This window comes from Monodelphis domestica, chromosome 2 (assembly GCF_027887165.1).
Source record: "Monodelphis domestica isolate mMonDom1 chromosome 2, mMonDom1.pri, whole genome shotgun sequence".
Lineage (NCBI taxonomy): Eukaryota > Metazoa > Chordata > Mammalia > Didelphimorphia > Didelphidae > Monodelphis > Monodelphis domestica.
This window is the reverse complement of record NC_077228.1, coordinates 528,970,125-528,990,504: the sequence shown is the minus strand read 5'-3', so window position 1 is coordinate 528,990,504 and position 20,380 is coordinate 528,970,125. Positions and strand designations below refer to the sequence as shown.

At 52.4% G+C, this 20,380-nt stretch overlaps 1 protein-coding gene across 5 annotated transcripts in view; it reads left to right on the top strand.

Moving 5' to 3' along the window:
* The window catches only part of VPS8 (VPS8 subunit of CORVET complex), a 175,298-nt gene that overhangs the window by 124,819 nt on the left and 30,099 nt on the right, over positions 1-20,380 (top strand). For all 5 annotated transcript variants that reach the window (XM_056819884.1, XM_056819883.1, XM_056819882.1 and 2 more), the window contains 7 exons: positions 2,147-2,189; positions 3,373-3,476; positions 7,540-7,621; positions 7,865-7,947; positions 13,055-13,135; positions 14,656-14,825; positions 15,502-15,667. In XM_056819884.1, coding sequence (XP_056675862.1) covers positions 2,147-2,189; positions 3,373-3,476; positions 7,540-7,621; positions 7,865-7,947; positions 13,055-13,135; positions 14,656-14,825; positions 15,502-15,667 — 729 coding nt within the window. The remainder of the gene's footprint in view (positions 1-2,146; positions 2,190-3,372; positions 3,477-7,539; positions 7,622-7,864; positions 7,948-13,054; positions 13,136-14,655; positions 14,826-15,501; positions 15,668-20,380) is intronic.

Genomic DNA, 20,380 nt, shown 5'->3' with positions numbered 1-20,380 from the left:
CATCTTAGAATCAATACTGTGTATTGGTTCCAAGGCAGAAGAGCCGTAAGGGCTAGTAGGCCATGGGGGTGAAGTGACTTGCCCAGGGCCACCCAGCTCACACTCGGGTTTTACAAAAATACAGAGAAGATAGAAACAGAGGCAGCCAGTCAAGGATGCACAGCCGTTTGCTGGCCTGTTTCCTCTTCCTGCTCTCAGTCTCTTTGAACAGCTCCTTTTCCTCCTCCTCACGGTGGTTTCTCTTTGTACCTTCAGGATTTCATGCTTGACGGTCTTGCCTCTCTCCTAAATCAAAATGTAGATTATAATTTCCTCCTTGAACCTTTTGAAATATGGTCTCCCCAAACCTACCATTCAGATAGAGGTAGCGTTGAGTGCCTGCTGTCAGGATGGGGGTTCAAATCCCATCTCCGACACCACAGTCAGCCACTTGGCATCTCTGAGCCTTGGATAAGCTTTCCATACTATCTACCAACTGAATCGCCGCCAAGCCGCAATGAGGAAGCTTTCCCACTGAGGAAGCCCTCGATGCTCTCCGTCACATGGGACCTGGCCATCCTGTCCTTCCCCGCCGTCCGTCTGGGGAGGGCACAGTCACTTGCCCCCAAGGCTCCCATCCTTTCTACCCTGGCAGCCAGCTCTTTCATGCTGGGGAAGTTCAGAGCCAGACCAGGAGGCCCCACTCTGGGGCTTCCACCTTGGGAAGGATGAAGTGCTCATTAAGGCGAGTCATTGGGGTGGCCGTCCAGCGGCCTCAAGCAGATGTCTAGCTAATGAGCCTCTGCATCACTGCCGCAGCATCTGCCCACGCCAGGCTCGTGATCTGTTTCCCAACCCAGGCTTTGCTTTGTTCTGTGCCCGTGATCTGGGAATGCCACACCGTACAGCACCCCCGTCTGAGCATGTTCCCCTGCTTCAGCTCTTTGCTTCCTCGGGACACCCCGCCCTGGCCCACCTTGCTCCTTTTGAAGCAGAGACCCTTCCAGGAGCTACAAGCCAGCCGTAAGCCTCATCCCACTGAGTCCAGAAAACCCCAGAGTGCATTTGTCGAACAGCCTGCCAGTAGGGGCCCGCCGCCCCGCGTGGGCTCCAGCGCTGGCGAAGCCCTCGTCCCTCTAGCGTAAGCCACGCTCCAGAGATCCCAGCCCCCTCAGCCTCAACAGCCGCTTACGTCTCCAGCGGGCCTCCTTTCCTCGGGCCCTGGCCTTCCTTCTGCTGTCAGCTGTGATGAACATAGCGCTGCGCCCCAGAGGTCATTGCTTGTACTGGAGCAGCGCTTCCGAGAGTCCTCTGGGCCCTGTTTTCTTTGCTGACACGACTTAGCAGCCATCAGACTTGGCAGGTCTCTCCCGGCGGGTGCCCTGGGAGGGTCGTGGACCTCCTTGTTATCGGGTCGGCAAGTCCCTATTTCAGTGCCCCTTAGGACAGAGCACCAGCTTCCCCTTCCTCTGACCTTCCTCGCTCGCTGGATCTGGTGGCTTCCTGCCATCCCTTTTTAAAGAATGTTTTATTCATTTTTAACATTCTTGTTGTGTACTTTGAGTTCCGAGTTCTTTCCTTGCGCCGTCAAGGGAGCCGATTTCAGAAAACCCTGGGAACATTTTTATGACTGGTGTGAAGGGAAGTGAGGTGCGCAGAGCCAGAAGGCCTTCCCCACGGCCACAGTAGCAGGGGGATAATGATCAGCCGGCCATCCAAGGCAGCTCCCACGGACGCGTGATGAGCAGTGCTCTCGCCTCCAGAAAGGAACGGAAGGACTCTGAGAACACACCGAAGCCTGTTTGCAACGTAGTTTGTGTTTTGCAACATGGCGGATGTGGACATAATGTTTTGTGTGACTTCGTGTGAATAATGAGTTTCACGTTGTTTGCCTTCTCAGTAGGTGGGGGATGGGGGTGAGGGGAGGGAGAGAATTTGGAATTCAAAATAAAAAAGGTTGTTAAGCCCTTCCCTTCTGTGTTAGTATCAGTTCTAAGAGAGAAGTACAATAAGGGCTAGGCAATTGGAGTTATTGACTTGCCCAGGGTCATGCAGATCAGAAATATCTGAGGTCAGATTTGAATCCAGACCCTCAATTTTTTTTTTCCAAAAAAGAAATGACATGTTTGAGAAACAAGAAATGTGAACTATTTCCTCTATCCCCTAGAGACTACAAAGCAAGCTCCAGGAGTTTACAAAAGAAAGCGAAGGTAAGTTCTTGATCTTTCCTAATTCTCTGCACATCCTGGAAGCTTACCGCCAGTCTGGTCTCAGATTACGCCAGCCGCCTACCCACATGCCCTCCATGTCATCCCCCCAGACACCTTGGGAATCCTGGATGCTTCCACTCTTGGCCCCCTCTGATCTTTGACATATCAGATAATGTTTCCTAAGGACGGGCACCATATTGTTTCCTGGAGCAAAGGTGATGCTTGTTGAAGGCAATATAGCCCTGCTGTCCCCCTGAGACCACATCTGCCACATGGATGGACATCTTTTTAGTCATTGGGGCACAAGCTTTGCGAAGAGCTATTTCCCTAGTCGCCCCAAGAGTCCTGAGATAGCTCTTTTTTAAACCCTGACTTTCTGTCTTAGAATCAGTACTCTGTATTGGCTCTAAAGCTCAGCAATGGGGCTTAAGCGACTTGCCCAGCTAGGAAGTGTCTGAGAACAGATTTGAACCCAGGCCCTTCTTTCTCTAGACCTGGTTCGGTATCCACGGAGCCACCTACCACCCCCTAACGTCATGCATTTTGAGAAGTCCAGCCATGAGCCAGTTGTCCCATAGACATCAGATGTTTGCAGCCTCCTCCCGAGTTCATGGTGGGAGAATGGACAGGCAGAATCCTCTGCAGTGGCCCCCAGAGGAAGACATAGATTGTGCTGCTCTCTGCCAGCCTCTTACGTCAGGGCACGCTGGCATCCCCCCGCCCAGGGCCCAGCTCGTGGCAGGGAAGGGTCCGTGGAGGCAGATGCATCGCAGCAATCGATTTGCCATTTTCAGTCTGTTTTCTTAGAAGGGGAGTTGTCTTCCCTGGACACAGTCGAGTCGGCCCCAGAAGCCTGGCCAGGCCCTGGGGGAGGCCTGCGACCAAAGGCCTGTTTGCCCCTGGATTCTCCAGCCCTGGATACGTGAGAGCCTGCGCTCTCCAGGCCGGGGACCCAAGCCGTGGCTTTCTTCGTCCTAAGTGACGTGCTTGCCTTTACCTGGAGTACCATGGAGGTGGCTCTTCCCATTGGAACGTCCCCGTTATTCCACGGGATGTCCTGTAACTCATGCGGGCACTCTGCCTGGGGTCCCTGCCAGGAATACAAACGGCATTTCCCCTAGCGATGGCGAATGCAGGGGGGTGACCTTCCCTGGAGATGTTCAGCCTTTTTTTCCCAATTTAGATGCAAAAGAAGAGCCCTCATTAAAGGATGTGGAAGTGATCTTAGTGGAGACAATCGCCCTCTGCCAGAGGAATTCGCATAGTCTAAACCAGCAACAGCGAGAGGTAAGAGGGTCTCCAAGGCGGGAGCGGGCTTTTCAGGTTGGGGGAAAGGAATTAATTCTTCGTACGTTGCCCTCTCAGCCACCTGAGTCTAATTAAATTGGATTTTAATCACTGTTGAGTGCTCCCGGAGGAACGGATTCCTGACATTATTAGCAGGAGTGCTTGGCCTCTCTGTTCACGCCGAAGGCGTCCCAGCCTTCGTGCTGGCTTGAAAAGCAGGCCCACTTGGCCCAGCCTGAATTTCGCATGGTTTCCTATATGGGGAGGGTGCAAGCAAGGCCCTCGGAAGGAGCCCCAAGGCATTGGGGGGAAGCAGAGGACAAGGGGGCCTGCAGCCAGTAACTGCCTCCCAGGACAAAGTGCTCAGGGCAGGCACGGCTGAAGGGCGGCTTGTCAGGGGACCGGGAGGTGTTTGTCTTCTCTCTCCTGCCGGATGCTCAGGCTGCCCGTGCTGGGCCAGACCGGGGGCAACAGACAACAGCTGCAGTGCCAAATCTGACCCACCTGCACCGATTAAATAAAATCTGAAGGAGAGCAGCGAGGTAGCACAGTGGAGAGAGAGCCAGGCCCAGAGACAGGCGATCCTGGGTTCAGATCTGGCCTCAGACACTTCCTCCCTGGGCGACCCTGAGCAAGTCACTTAAGCCCCACTGCCTAGCCCTGACCACTCTTGGAACCAATGCACAGCACTGACCCTAAGACGGAAGGTAACAGTTTAAAAAAACAAACCTGAAGGGTTCTTGTAGGGCCTTAGCTTAGAGACCATACCAAAGAAGAAGGGGGGCTGGGTGGCAGGGACGAGGGCGTTGGCATCTTCAGCCTGGCATCATGTTGGCTTCCATTCTGGCCTCCTGCCAGTGAGGAGGAAGACGAGGATTGTAACCTGCATTTATCTTGTGCTTCAGGGTTGGTAAAGGGCTTTCTAATGATTATTTCATTTGACCCCCCTACCTGTGAGGACCCTATGAGGAAGAAGCCGCATCTCCTCCTTTTACAACTGAGGAAAATGAGTCTGGTTAAGTGACTTGCCACAAGTCACATAGCTGCTGTCTAAAGGTAGATTTGAACTCGGGTCTTTTCCAACTATGCTCCAGCCTTCTTTTCCTTCTTCTCCTGCTCCCACCAACTGCCTAGAGATAAAAGAAAAGGAGAGGCTCTGAGACAGATCTCCTTCCCTCAGAATTACCCCTTGGGCAGGGTGGGGGTATACTTTCTCAGTGTGAAGTTGTGATTTTTCCAAAATGGGAAAAAGCTTTTTGAAGTGGGGCCTAAGGCTCGAGGTGTCTCTGGGTGCCAAGGAGCCAAAACCTGTTTTCTTTTTTCCTTCTCTGATGTTAGATTTAGGTGTGCAGCTAAACCTCAAACAAAACCATCTTTTGCCCAGTGACACAGAAAGCTTGGCCTGTCGAGATACCTGTCCTGTGTCATCCCTGGCCTCCCAGGCTTCACAGATAATAGCTGGCATTTATGTAGCACTTAAGATTTTCAGAGTACTACATGAATGTCTCATTTGATCCTCACAGTGACTCTGCAAGGCAGATGCTATAATTTTCCCCATTTTACAAAGAAACTGAGGCAGACAGAGGTTAAGTGACTTGCCAGGATCATAGAGCTAGTAAAGGTCTGAATCAGGATTTGAACTCAGTCCCTCCTGACTCCAATACCTTGTCCACTGAACCACCTCATTGTCTCTAAAGACCAAGAACACTTGGCAACAATGCCCTGAACTCTGCAATTAATCTCAGCAGGAAACAAACATAGTAATGAGGCTTCAACAAAAACCTCAGATCCTTGCCCCTTTTCTTCATTTCAACACAATTTAGAATTTCAAATGCTTGAAAATAAATTTGGCCCAGGCCAAATCCTGGTTCATGGGGGGCTGTTTGGAAGGGTGGCATGATGGAGCCCCAGAGGGCACACTGGGTCAGAGATGCCGGGAAGCAGCAGCTTAGTGAGAGCCCATCATCCCTCAAACCCCAAAGGCCTCCCTCTCTTTCTCTGTCCCTCGAAGAGAAGGCTTGAAGTCCCCTAAGCCCCCCATTATCATCTCTTCCTCTTTGGCCCATTCCCTCCTCATTCATCACGTCCTTTAAACCAGGGGAATAAATGCCACCGAAAGCACCTTATTTCATCTTTGTGTTCTCTGAAAGATGTAATCGTGAAGCTGCTAACATTGACTCAACTCTGGGGAGGAGGCAGGAGACCCAGCCTAGTGATCTGTCATTGAGGCAAGGAGCCTGTCCAGCCTGAGCTATCGCTTGTTAGCACAAGAGTGATGGCCCCCTTTGTAAAAATCCAAATGGGTTTTTTAAACTCCTCTGAGGATGCACAACTTGAAGCCCTGGGAAAGTCCCATCACTTTGTCTTCCTCCTGTAGTGACAGGAAGAATGGATGTGGGAGGAGGATGAGGGCCTCACAGACCATCCATCTAGTCCTCTTCCCAAATACTTCCCTTCTTTCTCCCTGTTCCCTCTTTTCAAGGAATAAGACTGTCTCCCTAGGAAATCTTGCCACACAGGAATGAAGTTTGAACCTGGGGGAGAAACCATTTTGTACCTATCTGCTGCCCTTCTACGTCTGTCCATCATCTCCATTAGACATCCCCATCATATCTCTGAAGGGGAGAGAGAACCAGGAGCTGTCCAGGTGGCACAAATCAATGCAGGAGCTGGGCACAAAACCCTTATCTTGGGGTATCTAAGCAGCTTCCTTCCTTTTTTTTAAGTCATCCTCCTGGTTTCTTGATCTGAGGCAGGAATAAAGGCCTCCTTTGGCCTTTAATTCATGTTCTTATTCTTTATGCTATTTTAACCTTTACCTTCTGTCTTAGAGTTAATCCTAAGTTTTGGTTCCAAGGTGGAAGAGAGATGCAGGCTAAGTAATGGGGGTTAAGCGTCTTGCCCAGGGTCACCCAGCTAGGCAGATTTGAGGCCAAATTTGAACCCAGATCTTCTCATCTACAGGCCTGGTTCTCTATCCACTGAGCCACCTGACTGCCCCTTTGTAATATTTAAAATTACGAGGCTGGGTGTAACTTAATAACTTTATTCAATCAAAAGTAGAAGTATTAGTAAAGAGAGGAAAAAGCAGGAGAGAGGCAAAGAGGTACTTAACCTTTCTAACTGCAGTCACCATTGTGGGCTTCCAGTTACACTCCATGAAGGGTCCCCTCTGCTCCTCCATGTGCATGCCAAAAGACCCAGACTTGCTCCTGCTCTGAACTTATAACCTTGTTTCTCCACCCACTAACTCATACGTCACATCTCAGGAACCAATCATAGTTTCTTAATTTGCCAGGGCCTCCCAGAGGGCAGTGCCTGTGGAATCCTTAGTTTGTTGGTTCTTTAACTTCCTTTTACTGAGGCTCATCTATACCTGAATTTACTCAGTGATATTTGACCTCCAGGCCACTGAGGGATGACATTAAAAAAGCAACACTGGAGAGAGAGAAATTCTCTTTCGACACCTCATTCTTGTTCTGCTAGGAAGAGGAGTGTGATGTGGCCGAAGGGGTGATGATTCGCACAAATATAAAAGGAATGCCTTTGATCTTTAAAAGTCAGCTAAAAACCCCACCTTTTGTCATCCTTCTGAATGTTCCCCGGCCTTTCTTTGCATTTAGCCTTTCCCTGGCGCTTCCCTTTCTGGGGTCTCGGCTCCACGCACAGCAGACTTTCAGTACGCAGGCTCTGTTTGTAGGCTCGTTGTTCCACCCCGTTTTGGCTTTCTGTGGGTTCAAGTTTGTTTCAAAAGCAAGAACTGTCACCTTTTGGAAACGCACATTCTTGCTGCCTGCCCATCCAAGTCACTGCAGCTCCCTGAGCCTCCTCCCCCTCATTGTGTCCAACAAACGAGAGTTGGAGAGACGATTTCTAAATCTGTGTAAGTGAATTCTGAGTCTTCTGTCGTCGTCGGTGGCTCTTACAAGGCGTGAGACAGCCGGGCACTCGGTCTAGGTTTGTCTGAAGAGAGCCACCAGCGCGGCAGCGTGGCACTGGGGGCTCTCGTGGAGGAGGGGGTAGGCCAGGTCCTCGGGCTCACCAGTCTGCTGTGCCATTGCAGGCTCTCTGGTTCCCGCTGTTGGAGGCAATGATGGCCCCGCAGAAGCTGTCCGGTTCGTCGGCTCCACACCGACATGCAGAATGTAAGCCATGGGGACCGCAGGGCCTGGGACGCCCACTCACAGGCCCTCCACTCGGGGGAAATAATCCCCGAGTGTTTGTGGGGCCTCTTCTGCCCTTCCCCCCTCTGCTGGGTCACGTAGAGCCTTCGCTTCAAATGTCAGTGCCCAGACGTTGCCGTCTCCTCCTGAGCGAAGCTCCACCCAGCCTTGTAGACAGGCCAGCCTTGCCGGGACCCTCTCTAATCCCAGGCCTCCCTCTTGCAGCTCTCAAGTCTCTGACCATGCAGGTGCTGAACAGCATGGCGGCCTTCATCGCCCTCCCGTCCATCTTGCAGCGAATCCTACAAGTGAGTATTTGGGATGGGGGGGAGGAGGGGGGAGGCTTTCCGAGTGACTCCCCTGGCCCAGGGCCACCCCGCCAAGGCTGGTGTCCCCCTGAGCGGCCTGCACTCAAGGTTGTCTTTGCTCGAGTTCTCATCCCAGTATGCATGTAGCCCTACGAAAGCCCCACGAAGACCCCCTGAAGGCCCCCTCCACCCTGGGGTCTCAGGCTTGGCCTTTTGATGCAGTAACTCGCCTTTCCATGGATGCCATTAAATAAGAAAAGGCTTTCATTGGGGCTTTCCACCAAATCCTGCTCTTTTATTTGAAAAAAAACTAAAGCTATTTTTTTAAACCCTTTCCTGCTGTCTTAGAATCAATACCCTGTGTTGGTTCCAGGGCAGAAGAGCAGTAAGGACAACACAATGGGTGAAGTGACTTGCCCAGGGTGCAGATAGAAAGTGCCTGGGGCCAGATTTGAACCCAGGACTTCCCAGCTCTAGGCCTGACTCTCCATCCACTGAGCCACCAAGCTGTCTCCGTTTTAATACTTTCTGTTGGGGGGCAGCTTGGTGGCTCAGTGGATGGAGAGTCAGGCCTAGAGCTGGGAAGTCCTGGGTTCAAATCTGACACTTTCTGTCTGCACCCTGGGCAAGTCACTTCACCCATTGTGTTGTCCTTACTGCTCTTCTGCCCTGGAACCAACACAGGGTATTGATTCAAAGACAGAAGGTGAGGGTAAAAAAAAGTATTAAAACAAGGATGCATAAACATTAAACGTAACCACCAGGAAGTCATCCATTGCCTTTGAGAGATGGAGATCGAAGCTAAGTGGCACAAGATTTAGTCATTGGGGGCCTCCTGCCCTGGCAGAGCCGAGCCCATGGGGAGGCAGAAGGTTCCTAGAAGGCAGAGGCTGTGTGTGAGAGTTAGGAAAAGGCAGGAACACTGAGAAGGCAAGGGCCGCCGATGTCTGCAGCTCAGGGGGTGGGGGGCGCCCATGTCCCCACAGCAGGCACAGGGCGGCTTGGAGCCCCAGAGACTGGGCCTGCCTCAGCGGCCGCTGGGCTAAAGAACATCATGACTGGCCAGGCCCAGCAGGGCCTGGTGGAGGGGGATCCCACGCATCTGAAGCTGGCCCGAGTGATCCAAAGTCCTGTATGTCCTTCCAGCTGGGTGGGCGAGCTTAGGAATTGGCATAGCAGGACGTCAAAGCGTCCCAGGGACAGTCGGAGTGCAGAGCCCATGAAAGTGGGGGAGTCCCTGAAGAGGTGAAGGAGCAGAAGAGCGGCCCCAGCAATGTGGGGAGGGAAGGCAACAGTAAGGAAGGAGGTCCGGGGGCAGCCTCAAGTCAGGTGGAGCTGTGAGGGCCTCGCTGAAGATGAGGTGGAGGTGGAGAACTAGGTGGTTCAGTGGACTGAGAGCCAGGCCTGGAGAAGGGGATCCTGGGTTCAAATGTGGCCTCACACCCTTCTTAGCTATGTGACCCTGAGCAAGTCACTTGACCCAAACTCCCTAGCCCTTACTGCTCTTCTGCCTTGGGACCGATCCTTCATCTTGATTCAAGACAGAAGGTAAGGATTTATCAGAAAAGAAAAGAAAAGAGAAGAAATGCTGCCTCTAAAGTGACTTAATTTTCCTTTTCCAGCTCACTTTAGAAATGAGGAAGGGAGGCCAACGGGATTCAGGGACTTGCCCAAAGATTTGGGACGGGATGTGTAAAGATTGTTGTTGTTCAGTTATGTTCCACTCTCCGTGACCCCATTTGGGGTTGTCTTGGCAGAGACACTGGAATGGTTTGCCATTCCCTTCTGCCACTCACTTTACAGATGAGGAAACGGAGGCAAACAGGGTTCAGTGACTGACCCAGGGCCACAGAGCTAGTGAGTGGCTGGACCCAGATTTGATTTCAGGAAGAGGAGTCTTCCTGACGGCAATCCTGAAGGCATCTTGGGAGATGCCTTCTCCAAAGGCCCTCTTCTGTGCTTGGGGGAGGCGCTTTCTGTAGTTGACGGACATGCTTGGGAGAACCCTCCGGAGTTTTGTCCCCGCTCAGGATTCTCTCTGACATCTTGGAGCAGGAACATGGTGTGGTTTGAGCACCCGCTGAGCCGGAAGGCCCAAGCGCCCTGCCGCCGTCCATAATTTATACGTCGTCCCCACAGGAGGCCCTTTTCCTGATGTTGCCTCTCGCCGATGTCTGCCGAAGCAGAATGTCCTGACAAATATAGAAATGACCTACAAAAACATCTTCTCCTTTCCAGAATTTAAGCTTTGAATTACTCCCTTTTTCTGTAATCCCCAACTGCCCCGCTTGTAAACGTGCCGGAGAGATGCAGCCTCGTTGGTGAGCTTTGATAGGTTTCCGAGATCCGGGGCTCACTGCCGATGCTTTGCCAAAAGAGCAGATTTATTTGTCAAGACGTTCATTTGACAGACAAAACTGTGCTTGGCTCCTCGCTATCTACATCAATGGTCTCCAAAGTGGGGGCCGTTCTTGGCCCTGAGCAGTCTGTGAGCAGCCACTGAGTCATCTCATCCTCTGCCTTTGGGAGCCAGTCGTGGGGCTTGTCTCCATCACATCTGCTCAGAGCCCGCAGACTCCCCCCGTCTGGCCGCTTCCTCCTCTCTACAAGCTTCCCCTTCCCTTCTGAGCCCACAGTCGGATGGCCAGGACAGTTATAACTTGTAGCTGCCCAGATGCCATCAGGAGAATCCTCCCTTCTCCCTGATCCTGGCTCCCTGGTGCCCAGAGGCCCCTTGCAGGGCAGGCCACATGCATTGGGGCAGTGATCAGAGAAAGGTCCCTCCCTGCCCCCCTTTTCTTATTTGGGTTGGGCCAGTGAGTCACACACAGGAAACAAATCAGTTGTGGAAGCATCACAGAGTTCATTGGATTATCTTACCCCCCAAACCCACCTCCCCTTCTTCTAAACCCCCTATTTGTGTCCTGAGCATTACAGTCCTTCCTGTCACTGTGTGGCAACCTTAGTGTCCTCTTCAAGTCCTTTCTCTCCTTCACTCCACATAGCCAGTCTGGGAGTGCCAAAGCCTGGCCACTTCGGGCCGTTCTTCATTCACGGGCCACCTTGTCTCTTCATCCCCACTCACCTGGACCATTGCTCTAGCCTCCTCTTTGGCCTCCCTGCCTCTCGTGTCTCTTCCATCCTTCCTCCCCTCGAAAGCACCATCTGACCAGGCTGTCCCACAGCCACGTGCTATGGGTTCCCTCGTGGCTGTGGGATTAAGTAGGATGCCGTCTTTATCTCACCTTTTGGGGGGTGTCTTTTTCGGTGCAAGCTTGATCGTGTCCATCAATTATTAGAGCAGTAAGGAAGTCGGTGGGCCCAGATTGCAAGGGAAGCCTCCGGAGGGTTTCCTGGCAGTTTGGAGGCATTGCTGGAGTCCTGCTTGTTGCAAAGCTTCCCATCCTACCCAGCAGCTGCTCCGTGCCTGCCAGAGCTCTGCGAGTCCTCCCTACTCGGGAGTCTCATTCCCCTCGTGCAGGCGCTGCTCGCTCCACCACCGGCCGCAGGTTTTCTCTCTCCCAGAATAGGCCTCCCCAGTTCCTTTGGCCCCTCTCAGAGGGGCTCCATGACCCCGGGCATCCCCTTGGGGATAACTTGTAGCCTCTCTGTGTCCTTCCTGACATGGGGCGTCCTCTGGTCAAGGCAGCTGACTGCCGCCTCAGCCGGGATGCTGCCTCTCCTCCTTTGTCTCTTTCTTCTTAAGCCCCCACCTCGGTTCCAAGGCTGAAGAGCCGTAAGGGCTGGGCAGTTGAGGTCCGTGGACTTGTCCAAGGTCACACGGGTAGGAAGTGTCCGAGGCCTCGTTTGAACCCGGGTCCTTCTGTCTGTCGGCCTGGCTCTATCCACTGAGCCACCTGGCTGCCCCATCGGTCTGCTTCTCTTGATACAGCCCAAGGCCCCATTGGGTTTGTAAGCCACCAGCGCATACTATTGGGCTGCAATCTTTTATCTATCCATTCACTAGATATTTACCAGGCACCTTGGCCATGTGCTTGGCACTAGAGCCCAGGAGGAAAAGTGGCCGCCCTTCCCTCAGGAAGCTCCCCTTCTGTGGAGGGAGAAGAATGTGAAATTAATCTAGAGAAGGACGATGAAAGGCAGGGTGTGAGGGGGAGGGGCAAGGGAGAGACCTGGGCCAGGGAAAGAAGGTCGGACGGGGAGACCCGCGAAGCTTGGAGGAAAGGGCAGAGACGGGAGGGAGGGAGTAGATCCCGGCGGCGCTTGCGCGTTGGGCATAAACGGAGAGAAGCCCTAAAGCGCCAGGAGTTTCAGGAAGGAGCCTGCGTCAGCTGGCAGCAGCGACCTCCTTTCCGTCAGTGCCCAGAACCTCGCCCAGGGCCCACACAGGCCGTGTGAGCCAGTCCCCGAGAATCCAGGTTCTGGACGCCCACGGCCCCTCGTATGCCAGTGTCCGAATGAAGTGAGGACGGTGAGGGAAGCAAAGGCCGCTGCTGTGGGCCAGGACCTTCCGCCAGCCCCAAGTCGCCTAACGAGACTGTTAGCTCTCTCAGATCCTTCCCTCTTCTCTGGCATGGCGTATAGTGGGAGGAAGGCTGGGGAGAGCCTTGGCGCCTCTATTTCTTCATCTGTGACATGGGAACGTTAGATGAAATGCTCCCAAAGGTCCCTCTCGGCTCTGAACACTAGGATGCGATGGTTTTGTCAAATACTTTGGGAAATCCCAGTGTTCTGTGGCCTTCTGTTCTACGAGTCCGCAGCAGCTGGAAGCTCAATGGAGGGGCAGCCGGGGTCCAAACCCGCTCTCAGTGGGAGTAGCCTGGGAGGACTTTCAACAAGAATTCCACCTTCCTCACGAGGCTCCTTCCATAGTGATATTTGCTTCCTTCCCGGACCTTAAAGTCTCCTAGAGATCTGGGCCTAATCACCGGAGCCTTTGCCATGGGGGGCAGGATCCAAGTTGGGCCTGGGGCGAGTGGGAATGAGCAGCATGAAGACACCCGAAAGGTTGTGCCCGGGGGCCGCCGGTGGGGGGAATCCCGTGCCCGGCCTGGCTAAGGGAAGGCTGCTGGAGTCAGCTTTTCACAAAGGATTGGAAAACACGCAAACTAGCTGGTCTTCTTTCTTTGGATATTTTTTCCTGTAGGATCCCGTTTATGGAAGAGGACAACTTGGGGAGATCCAGGGGCTCATCCTAGGAATGCTGGATACCTTCAGCTATGAGCAGGTAACGTCCCCTGTGGCCTCCGTCGGGCCAGTGGCCAGGAGCAAATGTTTGTAATACAGACTTGCTGCTGAGAGTTTGCTGTGTGGGGTGAAGATGGGTGTGAAGATTAAGCCGTCTGCCTTTGGGTTTTCCTATTGTCTACATATAAACAGCCATTGGACCTGAGAAACACCCAGTGACAGATGAAAACCTGGTCATGGGTTCATCCTGAACCTTTAAGTCTCTTTATCTGCATATTCCAAATACTTCTCCACCCCCCCCCCCCAGTATTTAAGTATATCTGATAAACATTGTGCCCAGCCCCTAGTGAATATTTGTGGTTTGATTCATTTAAAATCAATAATGAAAGAGGAAAAAAAATCTTTTTTTCCAAACCTCTTACCTTCTGTCTTAGTATCAATTCCAAGGCAGAAGAGCAGTCACGGCTAGGCAATGGAGGTTAAGTGACTTGTCCAGGGTCACACAGCTAGGAAGTGTGAGATCAGATTTGAACCCAGATCCTCCTGACTCTGGCCCTAATTCTCTATCCACTGTGCTCCATTTAGCTGTACCCAATAAATACATTTTTTACATTCAAAAATTCAAATGACATCTTTAAAAAAAATAAAGGCAGCCTGAGCCTGGCAAGTCCATGCTCTGCCAACAGTGACCCCTCCTCAATTTTGGTCATTGTAGGAGCCCCTCCCTCCGCTCAGCCATATGAGGCTGGTTTCTCAGCAAGTCCCAGACTTGGCAGTCCAGGCCCAAAGGAGAGAATTGTCTTTAGGCCTTTGCTGGTGTGCTTTTAGACGCCTCATTCCCACCAAATCTGAAGAGAAACCCCGAGGCCCGGCCCCCTTCACAGTCCTGGGCTCCTCAGCCTTGAGCTGTGAGACCCGGGTCAAGTTGCTCATCCTCTCTGGGGCCGAGGCCCTCCGCTCCCAAGCAGCCGGTGGAGTGCGCCTCCTCCCTAGGAGGCCTCACCCCACAATGGTCAGTGCCCTGGGAGGCTCTTCACCCCGTTTGCCTCCGTTTCCTCGTCTGTTAAGCTAAGAAGCCAGCCGTGCAGCAGAGCGAGGTTGTCCGGCTACTTCCCGGCCCTAAGCGAGCCCAGGGGGAGACGGGAGCTCCGTGGGTTTGACTTTCATCTCCTCGTGGCAAGGCCCAGGGAGGGAGGGAGGGAGGGAAGCAGGGAGCTGAAGGTGGGTGGGAGCCCCTCCACCGTGGGATGCTCCATGGCAGGCATCTTGGTCCCAAGCTCATTTTTCCAGCCTCGAGGGATGGAGTCAGACCCACCTCCTGTCTCCAGAGTCACTGGGAGAGGCCAAGGGGGCAGCCCAGGACCAGGGCCGGCACCCAGACAACCCCCCCCCACCCACCCACCGCCTTCTCCCTCGTCCTGTCGGGCCTGGCCCTCATCGGCCCGTGGGCTTCCTCCCAGCGGCTCCTCGTGTTTAAGGCCGGGAATCGTCGGCGTCCCCTGGGTTTGCTGCCATCCTTTAGTGACCTGGTTGCCACGTTTCCTTTCCTGCTCTTCCTAGACGCTCCTGGAAACAACGACGAGCCTCCTAAACCACGACCTGCACTGGTCCCTCTGTAACCTGAGAGCGTCGGTCACCAGGGGCTTGAACCCCAAGCAGGACTACTGCTGCATCTGCCTGCAGCAGTACAAGAGACGCCAGGAGGTGGCTGATGACATCATCGTCTTCAGGTACCCCGTGCCCGTTACACCCCCCCCCCCCGGCCAGAGACGTGTGGGCAGCTGGCAAGGCCACAGCAGGGAGGACGGGGACAGCCGGGGTCTCAGCAGCTGCCTCCCTCCCTAATGGGCAGTGTGGGCCGGGGGAGGACACGGGCGAGGTGAAGCCCCCAGGAGCAGTGACGGGGGAAGGAGAGGCTTGGGCTGGAGACAGGAAGCGTGTCCTGGCGCCATCCGAGCTCAGGGCCCGAGGCGGCTCCTGGCCCAGAGGGTGACCCCTTTGGGCAGCAGTGGAGAGCTGGGGCGCCCATGAAGGCTGCGCGGCTCAGGGCCCTGCTTTCCCCCGACTTTGCTCCAGGCCTGCACCCCTCTGTGCAGATTTGCCGGGCTGTGCCATCCAAGGGAGCCTCTGTTCCCAAGGAATGGCAGGGCCACGTGGTGCCTCCCTGGGGGACGTTCGTGCCCAGGAGATCTGGTAGCCAATGACTGGGGAAGGGGGGTGGCACGGTCTAGGCCTCCCTGCCTTGAGCAATGCCGTGCTCTGGGTCAGGGGGCCAGCCTGGGGTGAGGGGGGCCGCAGGTCATGGTGAGAGACCTCCCCCCGCCCCACGCGTGCCCCCTCGGGCAGCAGTGGGCCCTTCCCAGGGGCGGGGGGTGTCCAAAGCATGACCTGGCTTTTGTCCCACAGCTGCGGCCACCTGTATCACTCCTTGTGCCTGCTCAACAAAGAGTGCTCCGTGGGGACGGGGCGCCAGGCCCGCTGGACGTGCTACAGGTGCAATTCCAGCCACAAGGCCGGGAAGCTCAGCGAAAACGCCTCTGAGAGGAGGAAAGGACAGCTCAGCCAGGCCCAGGTGAGAGCCTCAGCGCCGTGCCTTGTCTAGAGGGCAGGACCGCCTCGTCCCTGCTCTTAGGGAGCATCTGGCGTTTGGGACTGGGCCCAAAGGGCTGGGAGACTGCAGGGATGCCCCGGGACCCCTCCGGACAGACGGATGTAGAGCAGCTCTTTCTGGGGAGCCGAGGGGGGCCCTGCCAGGCTTGCCCCATGCTTTAACATCACAACTCCCCTGGGGAGGGCCTCGATTGTCCCCATTTCACAGACGAGGAACCTGAGCTGGACAGAAGTTCAGTGACTTTCCCAGGGTCCTACCTACAGGGTCAGAGGAAGTGTGGGAGCTCCAACTTGAGCTTGGGGCTTTGTGCCACCCCAGGGCCCTCCCCGCTGCCCCTCTAGCCTCCTGCCCATGGCTGCCACTTGGAACTTGTGCGAGTTATCACAGAAGGGAGGGAGGTGTTTTCCCACATCTAGAATGCCAGCCATCTCATCCCCACCTCTGGGCTTTCCCGGCCTGGGCCCGCTTGGCAAAGGTCACGGAGGCCGGCCCCCCATCAGGCGAGGAAGGCTCTGGCCTCCCTGACCTCGACTGTTGTGCGCGTGTGCCAAGGGCCAGCCAGGCGCTAACCCCGCTCCATGCAGGGCAGCCATCGCCATCGCCCATCACAAGTCGGGTCACCATCCTTTGTGCTCCTGCCTTGGTTGCGATCCCTCTGTGCGCCTGGGGGGGCAAGCTGGGCCTGGCATAGAGTGAGATCGCCAGCGGTGCCAGGAAGGGCGCCCTCCAGCAAGACCTCTGGGACTTCGGGAGCCCAACGTCTCTGTTCAGACCTAAGCAAGGGTGTCCTGTGCCTGGTCTCCCTGGCCGAGGCCCCTCTCCACAGGTGGACAGCTTACCCCCAGCCGTCAGCAAGCCAGATTCAGCTGGAAAGCCTCAATGAGTTGGTTACTTTCTTTCAGCCTATTTTCTTCCAGTGTTCCTCATTCTTTTCACAATGCTTCTTGCTCTGCTGTCAAGCCTGGCACGGTTGGCACACTTACACTGGGGCAGTGAGAGGACATAGATCTGGGCCTGGGAGAAAACTTCCGAGTCATTTAGTCAAGAAATCAATTATTGGTCCCACCCCCTCTCCAGAGGTTGTGTGACTTGCCCAAGGTCACACAAGGAAGTGATTGGACTGGGATTTGAACCCAGGGCATCAGTCTCCAAATGCCAGATTGGCATTCCTCTTTTAGGAATGTTTATTTGAGCCATTTGAATAGCAGTAACTGCCATTTGTAGAATGTTTGCTAATTCTGCCACTTATCATGGACATGATTTCATTTCATCTTCATGACACTCTCTCCTTCCCCACAGTGGAGTATTTCCCCTATTTTACAAATGTTTGCAAATTGCCATCCTTGTTGGCCTTCACTTTAAGAAGAAATCAGTTCTCTGTACAATAATAATAAAATTAATTTACATCATGCACGCAGTGCCTTCTGCATTGTCACGTGCCAGAAACACCCACACTGTTCATCTCTTTGCACTTTGACAAAGTAATTGAGTCGAGTGTCTCGGTAAAAAACTGTCTGCTTTGATGATGAGGGAGTCGACCAGATGATCTTCAAAGTCCCTCCTGGCTCAAAAAGCAATCGTCCTAAAGGACTGAGCAATAATGATATCACCTCGGCATCTGGCAGACCAGCCTGGATCACAAGGTGGCTCAACAGCCCAAGTCCCAATCCATCAGGCCCATAAAAAACTGCCTCTCCCTCAAAGGCAGCGTGAGAGCCAGTGAGGGAGGACAGCTCTGGGGAGAAAACAGCCCTGAGCAGCCGCTGGTAGGCTAGTTTATTATTCCTTTAGCAGCTGCAAGAGAAACTAATAGAGAAATGGAGTGAAGGTTTTTTTCCCTCTGGTAGTAAAGGTTGATTTTGTTTTCCCATTTTGCCCAAGATTTTCCAACTGAAAAAAAAAATCACATTTTTCTTGGTGGATATTTTCTGAGAATCTTATTCACTGGGAACGATTGAGCTCCTCAAAGTAATTATTTATTCAGTAGATGATCTTTTATTTATACCCCACCAGTCATCATTTTCTGCTAACGATCCGTTGTACGTTGCTTGTTTGGCTTGTTTTTGTTTTATTTCCTGTTCTGGCTAATTTATGGTTTTACTTTACATTTATGCTAGTGCGGTGCCTGGATGGAAGGGGGGGGGCGGATTTCTGCTTTAAAAATAGATTCTCCCCATTATAAATACATTGGCTGGAAAGTTTTATGGTGAGAAGTGAGGCTTCAGTGCCTGGTAGCAGCAAAATTTCTTTTTAAAAAATACAGAACAGCCAAAGATTGATGGACTGTCTCTGGACTCAGAAGAGCTAAGAAGCCACCATTTTTTGTTGATGTCAGAGAAGGTGCTTTGGGATTACCTTGTCCATCTCCAGGGGCTTTGGCGCTACTTGAAGGCCAAAGGCATGCCACCTGGAGACACCTGGTTGCAGATGGTTGGTGATTAGGAAGTCAGCAGGTGAAGGCCAGGTTGCCAAAGAACACCAGGCCGAAGCAGCCTACCCACCTGGAGCTTCCTGCCTGGGGAAGGCAGAAAATCCCATTAATTGTGAGCTCTGCTCTCAGGGTCAAAGGGAAGGACTATCTAAACTTTTTGGAAACGGGACTGAGGGGCTTCTCTGTTTCACCCTGAGCTCTAAGGAAATGCCACGATGGTTATTTAGCTGATTATTTAATTAATTCTGGTGTCACTTACAAAACAAAGATTTTCATTTGATCAAACAAGTCAAGTTCTAGCCTCAGTTTTCTCATTTATAAAATAAGAGCTCAGGCTAGTCCCTTCTTGCTTCCAAGTTCTAGGATTCTTTATCTGGTGTCTCCACTCAAACACAACTAGATGATGATGAAGTGGACTCAGAACTGAATAGGAGAGCAGGCTGGGCTGCCTTTGGAAAATGACACAAGCAGCCTGGTCCAGTGGAAAGAGCTTAAGCTCTTCAGCCACAGGACCTGGGTTCAAATTCCCCTGATAGTGCATGCTACCTTGTAGGGCATATCACTGAACCTCCCTGGGTCCCCTCATTTCCTTCTGCTAAAAAATGAGGGGTTTGGACTTGACAACCTTGGAAGTCTCTTCCAGCTCTCAAAAGAATCTAAGCCATTCTGATCAACACAACCGAAGTTCCTGAGGCACTGATGACCAGATCTGTCATATAAACTATTCATTCTTGGTTCTTGGAGATAATTGTTTGGATCTATGATGCTGTAAATGTGGGTACTTCCTCTATCAAAACTCATTCACGCCTTCTCTGCCCATCCAGCTCCTCTTCACTGAATGAACCCTATTTCCTTCCCCAAATGCTCCCCTCTCCTACCATCCCTATTACCAAAGATGGTACTATTCTCTTCCCAGCCCCACAGGTTCACAACCTACGAGTCATCCTGGATTCCTTAATGGCTCCCACCCCTCTCCCTGCCATATCCAATATGGTGCCACGGCCTCTTAATTTCTCCAATGTCCGCCCCCTTCTGTCCTCTGACATTGTCCCAACTCTGGTGTAGGCTCTCATCATCTCATGCCTGGATGCAGTAGCTGCTCAGAGAATTGGAAGAGGTTTCCCTGCCTAGCTTGAATCTCTCCCCAGTCAAGTCTATTATTCATTCTGCCACTAAAGAATCCTGGGCCTGGAATTAGGAGGATCTAAATTCAAATCCAGCCTCAGACACGTACTGTCTTTGTTGGTAAATTTTTTCTTTGTTATAAGTTGGACAAGCCACTTAATGTGTCTGCCTCAACATCCTCAACTATAAAATGGGGCTAATAATAGGGTTGATGTGAGGATCAATTAGGATAATGCTGTAAGGTGATTAGCTCAGTCCCTAGCACATAATAAGCACTAGAAAGCTTCTTGCTGTCATTTTTATTCATATTATCCAGAGGTGTTTCCTAGACAAATCTCATTAAGTGAAAATTAAACCTTTATGAGGGATACCCAAGCACCTCTGTGGCTGCTTCAGCCTTCAGAAAAGAGCTCTCCCTGACAGTCCTGGGACCTTCACTGCCCAGCCTCACATCTGGCTCTTGGCTCATTGCTGTTAAAGGTCTACAGATTTCATATTCATTAGGCTTTGGGTTGGAGCATGCCAGAAGACTCAGAGCTCTAGTAGTAACTCCTTCAAACATCTGGACTCTCTCCGATGTTGGGGATGATCTGGGTAAGCAGTGGTTTGAGTCCCATGTTCTAGATGTCTTTCTTTAAAAAATAAATTGTGATAATTATTCTCAAAATTCCACACAATTAAGTGGAGTAACTCTACCGATTATGCTATACATGAATGATGCACAGCATTTTGGTTGCAGCACATAAAAAGACAACCAGGAGCCTGGAGCAGGGCAAAGAGTGCTAAATTCATTCAGGGGATTTAAATTCAAATTCTGACTCTCCCCTTTTCACATTGTTTGATCTTGGTTAGGTCATTAAACCTTCCCCAGTTTTCAATTTCCTCATCTCTGAAAGGAGCAGATAGGATTAGAGACCCCTTCCGGCTCTCAGTCAGTGATCTGCTATTTCATGGGCCCCATATGTTGACAGTCATTTAGCTCTCCACCTACTTGCTGTCTCTTTTCCATAAAAGCCTTCATACCCCTCTGCCTTCACAAAAACATATCTCAGAAAGACCAGAGAAAGAAAAATGCCCACCCTAAGGACTGTAGTCTTCAGAGTAGCCCATTTGTGATA